This window comes from Falco punctatus, assembly GCF_963210335.1.
Source record: "Falco punctatus genome assembly, chromosome: 5".
Lineage (NCBI taxonomy): Eukaryota > Metazoa > Chordata > Aves > Falconiformes > Falconidae > Falco > Falco punctatus.
The window spans coordinates 79,095,350-79,111,505 of NC_137584.1; the positions used below are offsets into that span (position 1 = coordinate 79,095,350).

General features: G+C 45.8%; 1 protein-coding gene across 4 annotated transcripts in view; it reads right to left on the minus strand.

The window, feature by feature from the left end:
* EVA1A (eva-1 homolog A, regulator of programmed cell death) overlaps positions 1–16,032 on the minus strand; it is a 224,174-nt gene extending 208,142 nt beyond the window's left edge. For 2 of the 4 annotated variants that reach the window (XM_080389249.1, XM_080389248.1), the window contains exon 1: positions 1,960–15,905. In XM_080389249.1, coding sequence (XP_080245375.1) covers positions 1,960–2,059 — 100 coding nt within the window. In that variant the 5' untranslated portion in view covers positions 2,060–15,905. Of the gene's footprint in view, positions 1–1,959 lie in introns of all 4 variants that reach the window. The other 2 variants (XM_080389245.1, XM_080389250.1) reach the window with 2 other exon arrangements.
* Positions 16,033–16,156: the final 124 nt, after the last annotated feature.

Here is a 16,156-nt window from a genome sequence, read left to right on the forward strand (position 1 = left end):
ACACATGGTACCCTCAGGCATTGGAGGGAGAGGAATGGGGTCTTTGCAAAATGCATTGGGGGAACATAAGGTGTGATCTGGGCAATGCTGTGCCTTTTCCTACCCCCTTTCATCTTGTGGCTACCCAGCTCCATAACTTACAAAACCATATCTGAGCTGCTACACACTGGGTACAACCCTTTCCTGCGGCAAACCATGTTTCCTGTGCTGCAAGGTACAGTCAGTCCAACAAGACAGGGGACATTTGCCAAGCTGCTATCAGGAAACATAGCTTGGATCTGGCAGAAGATTTCAACAATTGTGGAAACTCATGGGAGATTGTGCTGTTGGGATTACAGACCCTGCTTCAGAGTACAGCCTCACCATGCATGCACACAGGGTTTTAAACTACTCCTCCCAAAGTATAACAGTACAGTTGGATGTTGCAGGAAACATGATTTTGTTATCAGCAACCTTATCCATTTTTCAAAACAACAGCATCTCCCCCCCCGGCCCATCTCCCGCCAGCATCACCAAAGCCTGTTGAATCTGCTTCCATTGCTCTGGCTGTATTGTATACCCACACTTGCTCTGGGACGCTTTCCTACATTTTAATGCTTAGCAATTTAGCCTGGCTGGGACAACCTTTGTATTTCAGAGGGACTAGAACTTGTCCCATTGCAGCTTTAGCTCCTGTTGTGCCTGCTACGTGCACCCCCTTCTTCATTAACTTGTTTGCAAGGAGGAGCATAGAGAAAGCTCAATGCCAAGAAAGTGATAAAAACGCACCAGAAACACAGAAATGCCTCAGTCCTTCCCACTCAGAGGCAGACTTGCCTTGAATGGCAGCCCCCAGGACTGATCTGCCTCCAAAGGAGACTGAATCACAAGCAAGTCAGCCCCCTTCAATTTACATTAAGACTTCAAGCTAGTGTGTATATTCTCCCCCCTCCCCCCCAAGCTCCTCCTTTCTAACACAAATCTCTCACAGCACGCAGACACACGCACTCCCAGGAGTGAGCAGCAGTGTTGTGGTGTGTTGAAACCCAAGTCTAGTGAGACTCAGCTCTTGCAAATGACACTTTTAACTATAATTAGCAGCTCTTATCCACTACAAGAGTTTTGCAACACACACCTACAGAATATGCCAGACTAGTTCTTCACACTAAGACCCAAAATTAGAATCAATACCCCAAAAGCAAAATGACCCTCACTAGGCATTCCTGAGCAAACTAATCAACCCTGCTCAACTGTAAAATGAGATCTGTATTTTCTCTGATCCACATGCACATCCACAAAGGACAGAAGCAGCAAGGTAATTTTACAGTGACTGATGCAGCTGTACATAGTTATAAAATTTACATGGGACTCCATACCTTCAAAGTGTTCTCTATTTACTGGCTATGCACAATTCAAAATACTTTTCCATTCAGATTATTTAGAAATGAGAAATTTCTTCTCCCGGCTTAAGTAAGCATAGGCTCAGAATATAATTTATTCTGTGCATGTAACATCTCCTTTATCTCAGCTTGGGGCTTTTACAATGATCGGAAGCTGTACATTAAGAGGAGGGGAACCTGGCCCACTACAAAATAATTGGGTCTTGCTATGTTAGCTTTAATTTATATCCTAGACCTCCCCAGTTTGCTAATCTAGCTCTTTTCACTCCTCAGAGAAACAGCACAAAACCTGCTACAAACTTAAATGAGTTAACACTATTCCCTTCCTTGTTCCCAAAGTTACTCGAACTCTGCTGAAATAGTTTTACCAAGGGTTATTGAGAAAGGCTTTTAACAAACTCAAAATCCTCTTACAGAAGATGCTTTTAATCGGCTTATTTTTAAAAGATTAAAATTACTCCCGACATAACTACCCTAGATCTGCTCACATCCACTTTCCGAGCTGCTCTGAGCCCTGTAAGAAGAGCTCCGATCCATAGGCAGCCGTCCAGCACACAAGAGATCAGCGCTTCTCCCCTACCTGAGAAGTCTGCAGAAGTCTTAGCAAAGTTGCTGAAAGCTGTCAAGCACATGAGTCCTATGAGGAAGGTGGAGGTGGGAGACACATCTGGCCAGCACATCCTTAAGTATCCTCACAGCTTTTCTACTTCCAGAGAAAAGGAAAGTGCTTTCTGTCCCAGTCCAGTACTCCTCATTGCCCGGAGAACAATGTTAGTCCCATTGCTTGGAGGGATCACAGCCAGCAGCGGGAAGGGAAAAGCGCTCAGCACACACACACACACACACATCCCCGGGAGTGAATGAATCCCGGCTGAGGGAGGCTGACGAATGAGACAGACCTACCTGAGCCTTGGCGGAGGTCCCAGGGTCCTAAAAGCCACCGCTTCGCCCAAATTTGCTGCAGACAATGACTGTGCAGCTGTCCAGCAGTGCCACTGCAAGCTGTTAGGGGGGAGAGTCCGGGCGGGGGGGTGTGTGTGTGTGTGCCGGGGGGCTGGTTTGGAGAAGCCCCGTTGCTGTTAATTTAGATACCCAGGGATCTTGTCTCTCTGGTGCAGACAGACGGACAGAAGGATGGGCAGTATTTTCAAAGGAGGGAGCCCAAAACAAAGTGCCTGAATTCACACAGATTTTTTGAGTGATGGGTGTTTGTAGCTGCTGCTGACATTACTGTGAGCAGTGGTGTCCTGCCAGGCTGGTGACAGGACAATCCTTCAGCTGTGTCCACTGTTGAGAGTGATCCTACAACGGAAGAGACTTTGCACAGGCCCAGGAATCAACCCCTCCTGGATCTCCCTGCAGGGCTGGGACTGGTGTCAACCCACATATCCAAAATCCTCTTTCCTTTCGACAGCAGCCAGCTATGCCAGGCTCCCTGTATCCCACTGGACCCCTCTCCCCTCCATCAAACTCAACAGAGGATTTTCATGCAGATCCTAACCTGTGGCGTTCAGACCCAGGAGATCTGTCCCTTCCATAGCAATTACTTTAACCTGCAACTAGCATGGCCTTAGCTGCTTACTCAAGCACTACTCACCCTACAGAGTTAAAGGAAGGTTCCAGCTCACCTGGAAGTACATCCAGTACTTGATCCCGCCTGATCTTCATCCATACTCTGGCAGCATCAAGTCATCCATGCTAACTTGGAAGAGCTGAGCTGAGTGCTGGGACACAGAGGTGGATTGGAGTGGCAGACCCTGTTCTCCCTGGGTAGAGGAAGGAGATCCTGAGCTTCAGCCATCAGTGTTAGCTGCAGCTCAGGCACAGGTTTGCAGACAAATAATGGACATAACCAACATATCTAGGCTAGAGCAGAGGCTGAGTGTCAGTGTGGGAAAGCGGGGGATAGTTTTCACAGGCAAAGCCAACACTGGCCATTTAGCAGCCTGTGTATACACCTATACAAACTTATGGAGCAGCTCTGTGTGGGGCTGCTAGGGAAGGGGAGATGTAGCCAGGCATGTGTACAGCTCCTGAACAAAGCTGCAGATTCTATCCAGCAAAAATAACCTCTGTGGGAACATCCAAGGAAAACCAAAGCTGGCTTTTACTCCTCTGTCTTGTTCATCCACATGGAATGAAGTGAAACTTTCCAAAAACATTCACCTTAGACTGAAAACAAGTATAAGAGACTTCAGCCCAAAGGGAGTAGGTTTTTTTTCAGAGCTGAGAGTGCTTATAGAGTTTCTAATGCTGAAATTTCTAACAATGTTTCAGCTGTTCTCAGATGAAAATCAGACTGGCTGTCAGGTTATATGTGAAAGATATTTTCAAGAGTGCTGCCATGAACACCACGGTCATTGTTTCCACCAGAAATCTGTCCTGGGACAATCTGTGTGCTAGAAGCCAACCTCAAGGACAGCTGTAAGTCCCGCAGCCCTGTTGGCTTTCTGTCCATACTGCCATTTGCTCAATCTCCTGCCAGCCACGTTGAGGATGAGAGTAGCATGGGAAATCTGGAATCTGAGCAAAAATCCTGTCCATGACCCATTCACCCAGACCATGTGAACAAGAGGCTGGTCTGGCCTGAATTGCATCTAAGCACCCCTCCTTCCCACAAACAGCTCTTCACGCACTGAGGATCTACAGTGAAGGTACAGATGAGTCTCCTCTCAAGGACAGTGGTGGCTCTGGGTAGACCTCACAGCACAGACGTACCCTGAGGTCCATCAGGCTCTGTACAATCCAGTCCCAGTCCCTCCCTGCAGACAATCCGGCCACCTTTACTTTTTGCAGATGGCTGATTAAGCAAGATCAAAGACTAGGAGCTTCTATGGGCTGCCTTACTCTTCATTTCACCTGAGACTTTAATTCACATGTCAGACCTCTCTGACGCATACTTTCCAGCTTTGACTTAAGTTTTAAAGAGAAAAGATCAGGACGTTTGGCTCCTAGCATCTATATATAAATCTTGTCTCACTTATTTCTGCGACCCTTGCCAAGGGGAAGATTCACCACTATCGCCTTAAAGGCAAGAGATAACCATACCCATTACCAGATTAGCAATCAAAGATCCTTATCAGCAGGACAAAGAAACAATAGGGTCCCTGGAAATTTATCAGTGCTCTGGAAAAGGGAAGCACTATTTGCTGAAAAGAGCCCACCCTGTTAGCAGGTGTTGATTTTACTGATTAAAGGGTAATCAGGTTTGGCTGACTCAGTATATGAGGAAGGAAAAAAATCTGGTGACAAAGAGTTTAAGGCTAAACATGGGAAGTGTGCTTGAGCAGCCCTTTAGGTCATTGCTAATAAAGTCAAAGAAGAGGGGAAGAAGTTTACATCAGTGTAATGTGAGGGTTTTATATTTAAGCAAGTTTGTAAAGATGCCTTCCAAAAGGAAAGCAGCTCTTGATGAGGAAAAAATAAAATATATATACAAAGGGATATAGATAGATAGATAGATCCGTCTTTGGGAAACAGACAATTCAGTTAAAGCCCATCTCCATAATGCCCTTATTCCTTAGGGCATGTGGGAACATCAGCTGTGTGTTTCAAACGGAAAGAGGCCACCTGTCCCAACTGCAGCACAGACAAAGGATGGCCTCTCTCCATGGGCAGTCTCATGGGGTAAACATGAATCAAGAGGACACCAATATGGCCTTTTGTTTTTCGGAGTAACAGCCCTTGAAATCCAGCCATGCCTTTAAATATGTCTCCTGGGGACAGGTAATAATGCAGATGATGATACTTGTCCCCAAAGCCACCCAGAAGCAGGAATAGGCCAGTACTGAGGCAGTTCAGCAATACATCTTAGCTTGGAGGAATGATTATTTGGTTTATTTCTCTCACAGAGCAACTATGGAGAATGACTACTTTTTTTATTTAGATACATCATTTGGGTGTACTTAAAAACGCTTTGTCCTTCTGGAAGACACAGAGCCTTGTGTCTGAGCTGGACTTTAATCCTTTCCTGCTCATGGCAAAAAGCACATGGGGTCTATATGTCCAGCTTAAGAAGTGAAGAAGTCCATAGCACCTGGTTACATACACAGAGCCTAGGCCTGAGGTCAGCACCCCTCAGCTTCCCCTGCAGAAACCAGTGCTGTAGCCACTCAGCACCAAGACACACAAACCAGTCCCACCTCCTGGGGTACTCCTCCAGTCACAGCTAAACCATAAGTTAGGCACTTGAATCCCAACCTGGCTTTAGTGCAGGATGCTTGAGAACTGTACCTCAGTTGTCCTTTTTGACTATGATACTTAAGTGCGCTGTTCTTTCTCCTCCCATACTCCTGTCTCTTGCAGAGCCTATCCTTCTGCTATACATAAACCCATAATGTCTGAAACATGCATGCAAATTCCCAGAGTTCTTTAAAAGCAGTTAAGTGCAACTGTAACTGGGGAAACTGAGGCACTGATAAGTGAAGCAATTTGTCATCCAGTTTTGTCACCCCAACATCACCCAGTTTATAAATGGTAATCAGGAATGGACTCAGATTGATTCCCAGTTTCATGTGTATTTGCTGATCTCGATTCATTCTAGGGCTGATTTTTGGTAATGCTTTCCTGTTTTTCACTAACCCTGCACCACTGCCCTCTACCTTGCTGACTAAACCATCAACAGCTTGAAGAAGGGCTGCTCAGTAGAAAAGCCAGACCAGGATTAGCTTTCAGCTAGAGAACCGTATGTAGGGTTGAAGCCATGTTTGTTTATACAGTCACAAGCAGGTTTATTTGTACAAATGTGCTAGGACTAGCCTTGCTTTCTGAACCCTAGTAATATTACTTCTTCCTGTTTTTTCCATAAGGTCTCAAAGCACTCCCCAAAAGACCACTGTTGCATTCTGCCATTTCACACATGGGTGAAGTACAGTCATATGTTTGAGGTTACTACTTTTTCAAGGTCAGCCAGGGGAAACTGTCATATATAGGAAAACGTAAACACTTTCAGTCTTTAGGTCTGGTTAGGGCTCTTTCCGCTTGGCCACATTGCCTCCTTGTAAATGAATATAAAATAATAACAAGAGAGACAGGGAACTATTGGAGAGGGGCCAGCGGAAGGCTACAAAGATGATGTGCGGACTGGAGCATCTCCCTGATGAGGAAAGGCTGAGAGACCTGGGGCTGTTTAGCCTGGAGAAAAGAAGACTGAGAGGGGACCTTCTCAATGTCTACCAGTATCTTAAGGGCAAGTGTCGAGAGGACAGGGCCAGGCTCTTTAGGGTTCACAAAGCAAGACTAGTCCTAGCACATTTGTACAAAAAAAAACTGCTTGTGACTGTATAAACAAACATGGCTTCAACCCTACATACGGTTCTCTAGCTGAAAGCTAATCCTGGTCTGGCTTTTCTACTGAGCAGCCCTTCTTCAAGCTGTTGATGGTTTAGTCAGCAAGGTAGAGGGCAGTGGTGCAGGGTTAGTGAAAAACAGGAAAGCATTACCAAAAATCAGCCCTAGAACGAATCGAGATCACCAAATACCTAGAATGAATCCAGGTGCTCAGCAACAGGACAAGGGGCAACGGGCACAGACTGAAGCACAGGCAGTTCTACCTGAATATGAGGAAGAACTTCTTTCCTCTGAGGGTGACAGAGCTCTGGAACAGGTTGCCCAGAGAGGCTGTGGAGTCTCCTTCTCTGGAGATGTTCAAAACCTGCCTGGATGCAACTCTGTGCAACCAGCTCTCAGTGAACCTGCTTTAGCAGGGGGTTGGACTAGATGATCTCCAGAGGTCCCTTCCAACCCCAACCATTCTGTGACTCTGTGATTCTGTGACAAAGTATCTGTGCATTTTTACCTACAGAAATATATCTAAACTGTGTGGACAGAGCTTCAAATATAAAATAGCAAAGCTTCCCAGCATAGTACAGCTCTTTGTTCTTCTTTTTTTTCCCCTAATCTTTCCCCTTAGAGTGTCTTACAGAAACAGATGGGGTTACTCATGGAAGTAAGTGCTGTTTGCTTTCATCAATTTGAAGGCACAGGACTTCACATAATGTAGTTTTGCAATACAACACCAAGTATCTCACAAGTAAAATCTTCCCCTGCGTTCATATTCAATGTTAAACAACAGCTGTGCAGAATATTCAAACTGATAAGCCTTTGAAGTTTTCACATTTTGCATCAATCAATCACACCAGTTTACAAAACAAATACAAACCTGGGGGACTTTGCTCCATACTGGGACAGGTTTGGAGTGGGAGTGTTGCTTTAACATAATTATGTGTAGAGCAAAGGACCTAACTGATGCACTTACCCCACTAAAACATTGGGAAATGTACAGAGTAATGCAAAATCCTCCAATGTGCAAAAATGTCAAAAATAAAATATCAAAAATAAAATATCTAGAGACTACAAAGTGACCTGCAACAAAGCAGAAAACTTTCTCCTTGTGTCTGCACCAAGTAATTGATGTTGAAACCTCTCTCAGCTAGCATTCTCCTCAGTATAGTGATGCCATGTTCTATGTAAGAGGATACTGTACAGTCTGGTGCTTTATCTGGGGATATCTGACTGGATTTAGTTGGCGCCTTGTGTACAGGATGTTCTTGGATTAATCACTGTACTAGAACTCCAGGGATATGGAATCATCTTCATCTTTGTACTCCCCTGTGAGTCCCATAAGGATTTCAAGAGACAAGAATTTCAAGGTTCAAAGTTCCTCAGCTGTGAATTGGATCCTTCCTTTTCCCTGTGTTTCATCTGTCCTGCCTGTTTGGATGTTGTTCCCTGAGATTTTTTGCTATGTGGGCATACAGCACCCAGCTGAGACCCTGAAGTTCACCAAGACCTTCAGGACATGCACTGTCTTTTATCTGTAAGATGAAATGCTTTTCCCACTTGACCTGACTCATTAGTCCTCTCCTAACAGTTTTCCTGGGAAGATTTCTCCATCAATTGGATGACAGTACGTACTGGCTTTCTTTTGCGACTGCTATCTTTCCTTTAGTATACTCTGTAGCTCTCTAAGAGTGCTTCTTAGATAAGAGGATGAATTTTACACCTGCAGATATCTACCTCTGACCTAGATGGTCTTTGCTTTGAAGACCAGAGACATCCCAGATGGTTCAATGTGATCAGGGGTATGTTTTTTCTATTATCTCACCTATGGTAACCAAGGGAGAATTGTCTCTATCCTGCTGCTGTGTAGGTGAGAGAGTCACTTCAGGCTACAGACTCCTTTTAATCTTGATCTCCACTGTGTCCCTTTTGTTTCCAGTTATACTACCAACCCTCACAGATAACTTACATTGTTGTTCATTTCCACAGGAACCAGAACTCTTGCTCTGATTTACTCATCTGGAAGTTCTCTGCTTGTCCTGTGGAAGAAACATGCCATGATGCAATTTGATACAAACCAGGAATAATCTCAATATTCAACCTTAAAATGATACTACCGGCACCTATCCCAATCCTCACTAGTACTGCGGACTCCACCTTGAGGGCATGCAAGCGCAGTAGCGTGAAGAACAACAAAAGAGACCTTCAGCATTCCCCCAGATCCTCCTGTCCCTCATGGACACACATCCTCTACACACAATCACACCCCATCCTTATAGCAACTACTGTTATAACTCACATTAGACACTTAGGTTGGGAAAGCCATTTTCATTGCCAAAGACCTTCCTTCCCAAAAACTACATTTTCAAGTATAGCCATGAAGCCTCTGCATAACATCCATGTCTATAGTAATAAGCGGAACCAAGCAAGGGTGTGGACACAGGCACTGCAACCCATCTGGTTACAGCTACCTGTTGGACTAGTCCTTGGCACACTTTTGACATAGGCCACCTGGCATCCAGACAATTCCTGAGCATGGCTTGGGAGTTGGCAGGGACTTGGGCCACTCCCAACAGGTAGGAAGGAATCCTGCTTTGGAGCTTCATAGCCGGAACATGGCCAGATGGTGTGTGCTAAAAGACCCACCAGCGTTTCAGAAGTTCTTAATAGTCATGGCGAAGACACAGTGGCATGGGCTAAGAACCAAATAAATAACCTTGGACCCACAGGGCAGACTGGTACTGTCTGCCAGTGTTACAGCATCTTCTCCATCTTGCTACCTAGGCATGCCTGATTGGAGCTGCCCAGGAATGACAGTGCCTCCTGCAGTCCTACCTCCAGACTCCAGCACAGCTACAGCCCAGGCTGCTACCCGCCATGCTCCCATCGATTTACAGCGGTTAGCAGGATAGACTGTTCCTACAGGGGCATCCAGTATAAACTGCGCTCAAGTTTGAACTGGTGAAGTCAATGAAAAAAATCTTATTGGCTCCCCAGGTTCAGGGCCAGGACTATCTTCTCCTGTGACAGTGAACCAACAACACATCTCTCTAAGTCCCTCCCATCCTCATGTCTCTGATCATGGATGGATTTGAACAATTCTAAATTACAGAAAACCAATTTCACTGAAGCTTAATACTTGCTCATGTTCTCTATATTAAAGGACAGGTCTAACAGAAGGCAGAGCTGAAGAACATGTGAGGAACATATAGCAAGCAAATCTCCAGCATAACACGGACAGATCAGCTTTCTCCTCAGGCTTATCTTTGCCTAGGGGCACAGGGTATTTCCCTCATTTTTGTACAGACAGCAAATCACACAAAAAAAGTCTGGCTCACAGATCACAAACTGGTAAGAAATCAAAGGGAATCAGAGGAAATGCCTTTCTGCTGAATGGGTAAAATTAATCCCAAGTGTAAATTCACTGGCCTCAGTGCAAATTCAACAATGGAATAGGTCTGCCATTTGCATGAAGAACAGGTTTATATTCTCCTTTCACATGTGCTTAAAAATACATTTTCTTCTGCTTTTTTTACTCTTTTCTGTTTGAAAGGACTATTTCAGGAGTGACTGTATGCTTCCACATGCATTTAAGTACTCAGGACAACAATATTGTCAGTTATTTGTTTTACAGTCTCAAGAGACTACCCAGTGACACAGTCCAGGTGTGCTGGGCATTCCGGACAGTGCTGGATTATGCAATCTAAAACAGCCTAAGGAACTTCCAAAGACACTGAAGTTCAAACCATTCAAACCTTTGCACTCTGTAGCCACAATACTAGCATCAGGGAACTCCAGTTAACTTGTTTCTAGGGTAAGAGACACTTCCCACTGAAGAAAGCTCATACTGAAATTTTACTGCATTCGTTGTCTCTGGGCACCTGGCTCAAAGACACATCGCTAATACCTAATGCAGTGACGTTACTTACTGGGCCATATACAAAGAAAGCAGAGGAAGGAAGGAGACTATACAGTAGCTTACAAGAGATTTGCAAATGTCTTCGTTCACCAAGCTAGGCACTGTCTGAACTGAAAGCAGTGTTAGGTGCAGAGCTGTGTGTGTATGCTAATCATTAGCTTAGGGGTTGCAAGCAATGGGAATCTGCATCAGCCTCGTATAAAAGGTGGCATTTCTATACAAAAGTAACTTGCCTCAGAAACACCTCAGCTGAGGTAAAAAGGGACTACAGCCCACTCAGCTTTCAAGCCCTTTTGGATTTTTGCTGGATCAGTACTTTGCGATAGATTGACAAGCCAGCATCACCCTCCCAGTCTTCCCCTGCCTGTCACTCTGGTGCTTGTTCTCTACCTTGTTCTGCAGTAATCCCCTGGCTGCTATTTCATGCACAGCCCTTCCCTAGTCATTCCCAACCTGAGATGCTGTTGCCCATGGAGTATCTTTCATATTTATTACTACATTGCTGAAAATTTCTTGCTTCACTTGCCAATGCCATCTTGGGCATACATAACTAGCCAAATCACCTTCTCCTTTTTTGCAGTGACAGGTAAAATAGTTTATTTTCAGCTCACTGAATCTACTGCAACACACCACACCAACTAGCTTCCATATAGTCCTCCCTCTGCAAAAACTATCTTCTGACATTAAAGGAAAAGCAGCTGTGTTCATTAAAAAGAGTCCCAGTCCTAAGTGCTGATTTGAGGCAGTTTGGTTTTCACCAAAAGAAGATTGCCACAAATAATATTATGAATACCTAGGAGACATGAGGGCTTCTTCAGCTGGTTTAGGAAGCAAGTGTCCATAGTGGCTGCTGCTTCTGTGGAGGAGGTGGCAGAGACGCAAAGCTTGTGAAGGCTGGTTCTCAGGTGAAAGCCCTGCTGTGAAGCCAGGGGAAGCTAAGTGAGACATAAAATGAAGCAGTACTTTCTGTCTCCCACCTATCTTCATGCAATAATAAGGCACGCAGTTGAACCAGTGTAGTGAAAATTAATGTTATGATTTCTAAAGGGGTTTTGCAAAACAAAGGATATTGGATCACATTTTCTCCTCAGTTTTGTCACTGTTCACACAGTAATGAAGAGCAGAAGTTGGCTTGCTTTGTTTAAAATAGTAAGAAACTGTGACTCTGAGCAATTTGGTCATAAATTTTTGTCTTCTTTTTTCTCCTGCATGAGCAGGTTGTGATAGTAGGTATAATTTACTATGACAAACCACTAGCATTAATGCATTAATCAAGAAAAAGAAATGGTCCCCCTTTGAAATCTCCTGCCCACCTAGAGAGAGTAATGGGGTTACAAATGGAGAAAGAACAAATATTGACTCTATGAAATGTAAAGGTACCTGGGAGTTCACTCATCAGTCTTTAGGTTACACTTGCCTTTCAAGGTGAATGGGATTTCGTTCATAATCCATTTTGATTTATTTTTTTTTTAAAAAAAACACATCTCAGGGAAGAGGATACAGACATTCAACTCAGTGCTTTCTGTAAGTTTTCAAGATGTTCCAGACTGTTTCTAAAGGACAGTACCTCTGATTTCTGGAATGAGGTAGATGCTCCCAATCCAAGAGTTGTCTTTCAGTTTGACACAAGTACTGAAGGAGCTGCCTAGATTGGATAATGAGTTGTTTGTTTCATGATGTTTCTATATGGCTTTCAGTAAGATGGCTCCAGAGACTCACCCTCCATCACTTACAGAAACTTAGGGACACAGACACCCCTTGGCATCTGGACCCATACAGGACTCAAGAGGACCCAAGTATTTACTGCTTAAGGGAAGAGCCTCTGGCACCAATTACTGAACTTATCGTGCCTTGTCACACATTTTTCATACCCCTCCCAACTCATATCTCACTCATATAACCTCTGAGGCAACGCTATACCTGTCTTCTCAACATACTGTTGGAGTCCATATTAGATTATTTTCAACATTCGGTTCCACATTAGATTCAATTCCTCTTAAAAATGTGTTACAGAGTCAGAAAATTAGGAAAAATTAGTGTTTTGTGAATGCTGAGATAAGCCAGTGTTGCTGTCCCTCAGGCATCCCATAGGAAACTCAATATGGAGTGGGGACACAAACAAGACCAAAACCCCAAGAGAATCGTGCAAAGCCCATCACATCTTAAATTCTCAATGATCTGAACACACCACAGAGCCCAAGAGGAAATTAAAGACACTTCTGACTCTGAACATAGGGCCAGTATCCACTGGCAAAGCTGCCAACAGACCAGTTCATATTTCATGCATCACCTGCACCCTGACAGAAATTGTTGGCACCTGCTTCTTTTCTTCTCCCATAAAGGTTAAACAATACCAATTGATCCTTCAGGGCTGGAATGTAACAAAGGGAAAAGGAAACGGGAGAAAATAGACACGCATGAGCACGCTGGTGATGCGCCATGGAAGCCATGCCCATTGCCAGAGGCCTTCCAGGAGCCTTGGGCTCAGGGCAGCAGATGCGATCACTGCTCCAGCAAGCGCACGCAGAGGGGAGAACATGGGGTTGGTCTGGCAGGGTTAGCCGCGCGTGGCTCCCACAGGATGTATGCTCCAAAACAACCCAGGCCTGGGGCTGTTTTGACAGAAAGAGCTGAAGATTTTCCAGCCCATCGCTTCTCCATGCTCAGGGTTAGGACGCTGTGTCTGAAGAACAGTTCTCCCGCTCCTCTTTGCTTGTTCTACAGTAAGGTAAAACATGTAATTGTGGATGCCTGATGGCCACCTTAACAAACAGCTGTGCAGGCCAGAAGGGGCTGCCACCTTAGGTTATTTTAAGCAACCTTCTGGGATGTCTCCAATTATTAAGTTTCAGCAAGGTCAACACGCCTGAAGCTAACCAACAACCCATGTCTCATTAAAGGGAAGCTTCCAGAAAGACTAGAGCTGCCATCATGTTCTTTAAATATTTCAATCCAATCCACTACACTCAAACTTTTCCAGAGAAACTTATACAGCTGGTTTAATACCAGGGATGAAGAGGGCATGGAGGAACCCAGGCTGTGCCCATGCTGACATGGTTTTGCACAAAAGCCTGGAAGATTCAGATACTCCGCAGCCTGGCACCTGCGTGGCTATGTGCTCCCACTGGAGCTCTGTCTGGGCAGCTGCAGCTGACACGGATGCAGAGCTTAAAGAAGTCATAGTTTTCTGTCTAGTGGATACCGTTGCTCCCTGGTCAGGCTAGCAGGGCCTCAGCACCCTTCCAGCACACCCTTCTGTACAAACTGCAGCACCAGGCCCTGTCTGGCTGCCCTAATGGCAGTCCTCCTGGCTGCTTGCCCTCTTTAAGGGCTTCCTTTATGGGGGAGGGGGGCAGGGCACTTGGCTACATTGCTCCTAGCCCTGCCTAGCTCTCCTCAGGTGCCGAGAGGCATGAGCTGGGTGTTGCTGGTACAGCTCTCAGCTCCCATGAGGTTCCTCTGGTCTGAGAACCCCCCCTGTTCACCATGCTGGAGCGCTCTGCTGCTGATCATGCCAGCACTCAAGACCAAGTGCCTTGTATTTCAAACTCAAGAAAGCTGTCCCTAAAAAGAGAACATGGGGTCCCAAGAACAGGGGGTCAACCATGAGTAAGAAGCTCACACAGTACAACTGATGAACCTAAGGAAACAGCTGTCTACAAGTCAACCTTGATAACCTCCTGTACTTGTGCTCTATAAAAATGGATGGCTGGGGCATACCTGGCCAGCTTAGCCAAGCAAATCAACAGTGCCTTGATGCTGGGATGCCTCAACAAGCCACACAGGAGCTAGACACAAGGTGCAGGGGTGCTGGGCCTTGTAGGGCACCTCAAGTGAAGTGAGGTCCACTTACAGTAACTTGGGAAGCCCTGACCTCAATGCAGTTCTAGCCTGTCAAGATGGTCTTGTTAGGCTGCAATCAACAGTGGTCAACGAAGGAGTTAGAAATATCTCCTTTACACTGAAGCATCCAATTCTCTCCTTTAAAGACAGTCATAAGCCACAAGTCTGCATTTTTCCAAGGTGTAACCCACACATCTCCTTATAGCTGTTTTGGGATTGCTTCAATCAGCATTAAGTTATTAGAATTACCCCTATATGCTCCATTCCTCACACCCCCACAACCCGTGCTGAGATATATTCTTCTGTCCTTTTAATAGTGCTTAGGTAATGACAAGAACTTTAAAAAAAAAATCAAAATCTCGAGAAGGAATCTTTGCCTCAAGTGGTGTGTTTAATGTTGGTCGAGGGCTTTTTTGTATTTTAAGGATCAGAGTGCCCTCCTCTGTCCATCTGCGTCCTGATTACTAACTCCTGTGTTCAGATTATTAAGAAATACTGCGACTTGTCTTCTGCACACCCTATCATCTTCTAAAGCACAGTTAAGAAATCAAACAGTCACAAAGTAGAAAATAATTCTTGTTAATGTGGGGGCTTAGGTGGGCTACAAAGTCAGCTGCCACCAATAAAAGGGGCTGGGGGAACATCAGAGGCAACATGATTGATCAAAGTAGTTGATGAGGTCAGGCATATTTTGAAGTCAATCTTTGCGAAGTTTAAACAGTGGAATGTTATTTACAGGTCCCCACTTTGCATTTAAACTTCACTTTTCTCCTGCCTGTGTATCTGCTAATTGAATCCAGACTGCTACCGATACCTGAGGAAATCTGACTGAAACAAGCATACTAGAAGTAACACCAATGTATATAATACTTTCTAATCTAAACTAATCCTGGTGAAAACACTGAGACTGCAAGTTATCTGAATTATGGGTAGAATGTACAATGGCCCAGAAAAAAATTATTAGGTGAGCCTTTCTATCATGGAAACAGACAGGAGCGTGTTTCTAGAAACCACAAAACCACTTTCATCAGCGAAGGAAGCAGTAATAAACGGTGGTGGACTCCCCCAATGTCCCAAGGAGCTACCACAAGCATGCCTGCACCATACTGCCCACACCACTACTGAGCCCAGTGCCACGCTGGAAGCTCCAGCATTGCAACCCACAGCCACAGCACCTGGACCCTCTCCCCTTCCACATCTGCTTGATGGCCAGGGGTGCTCCCGGGTCCTTCTCCCCACCCCAAATCTCCTTCATAGCCAGGGGTGCTCCCGGGTCCTCCTTTTGGGTCCTTCTCCCCCACCCCAAATCTCCTTGAGTGCCAGAGGTGAAAGGAGCCATTTTGTTTCCTCCCCACCCTTGAGGGGGCACTTGGCGCCAGCACCAGCTGCCTGCTCTCGCTGCCACCTACCATACTGCGAGGAGGCAGCCGCGGCTCTCAGCCGTTCGGGGTGCTGTTCGGGGTCCCACTTGGGGTGCCATTCAGGGTGCCACTTGGGGCAGGGGCCCAGCCCCATGGCAGGCACCAGCCATGGCCCCACAGACCCCCCAGCACGACAGGCCTCAGGATCAACAGCGCTGCCCCACAGCCAGGCCGTGCTGCGGGAAAACCCGCAGGCGCCGAGGCGGGCCCAGCCCCGCGCCCGGCGCCCCCTGCAGGCACGGCTGGGCAGCACCGCCAGCCTCAGCTCCGCTTCGCGCTCGGGGTAGTTTGGCCCGCCGCGCCCGCCATAGCGG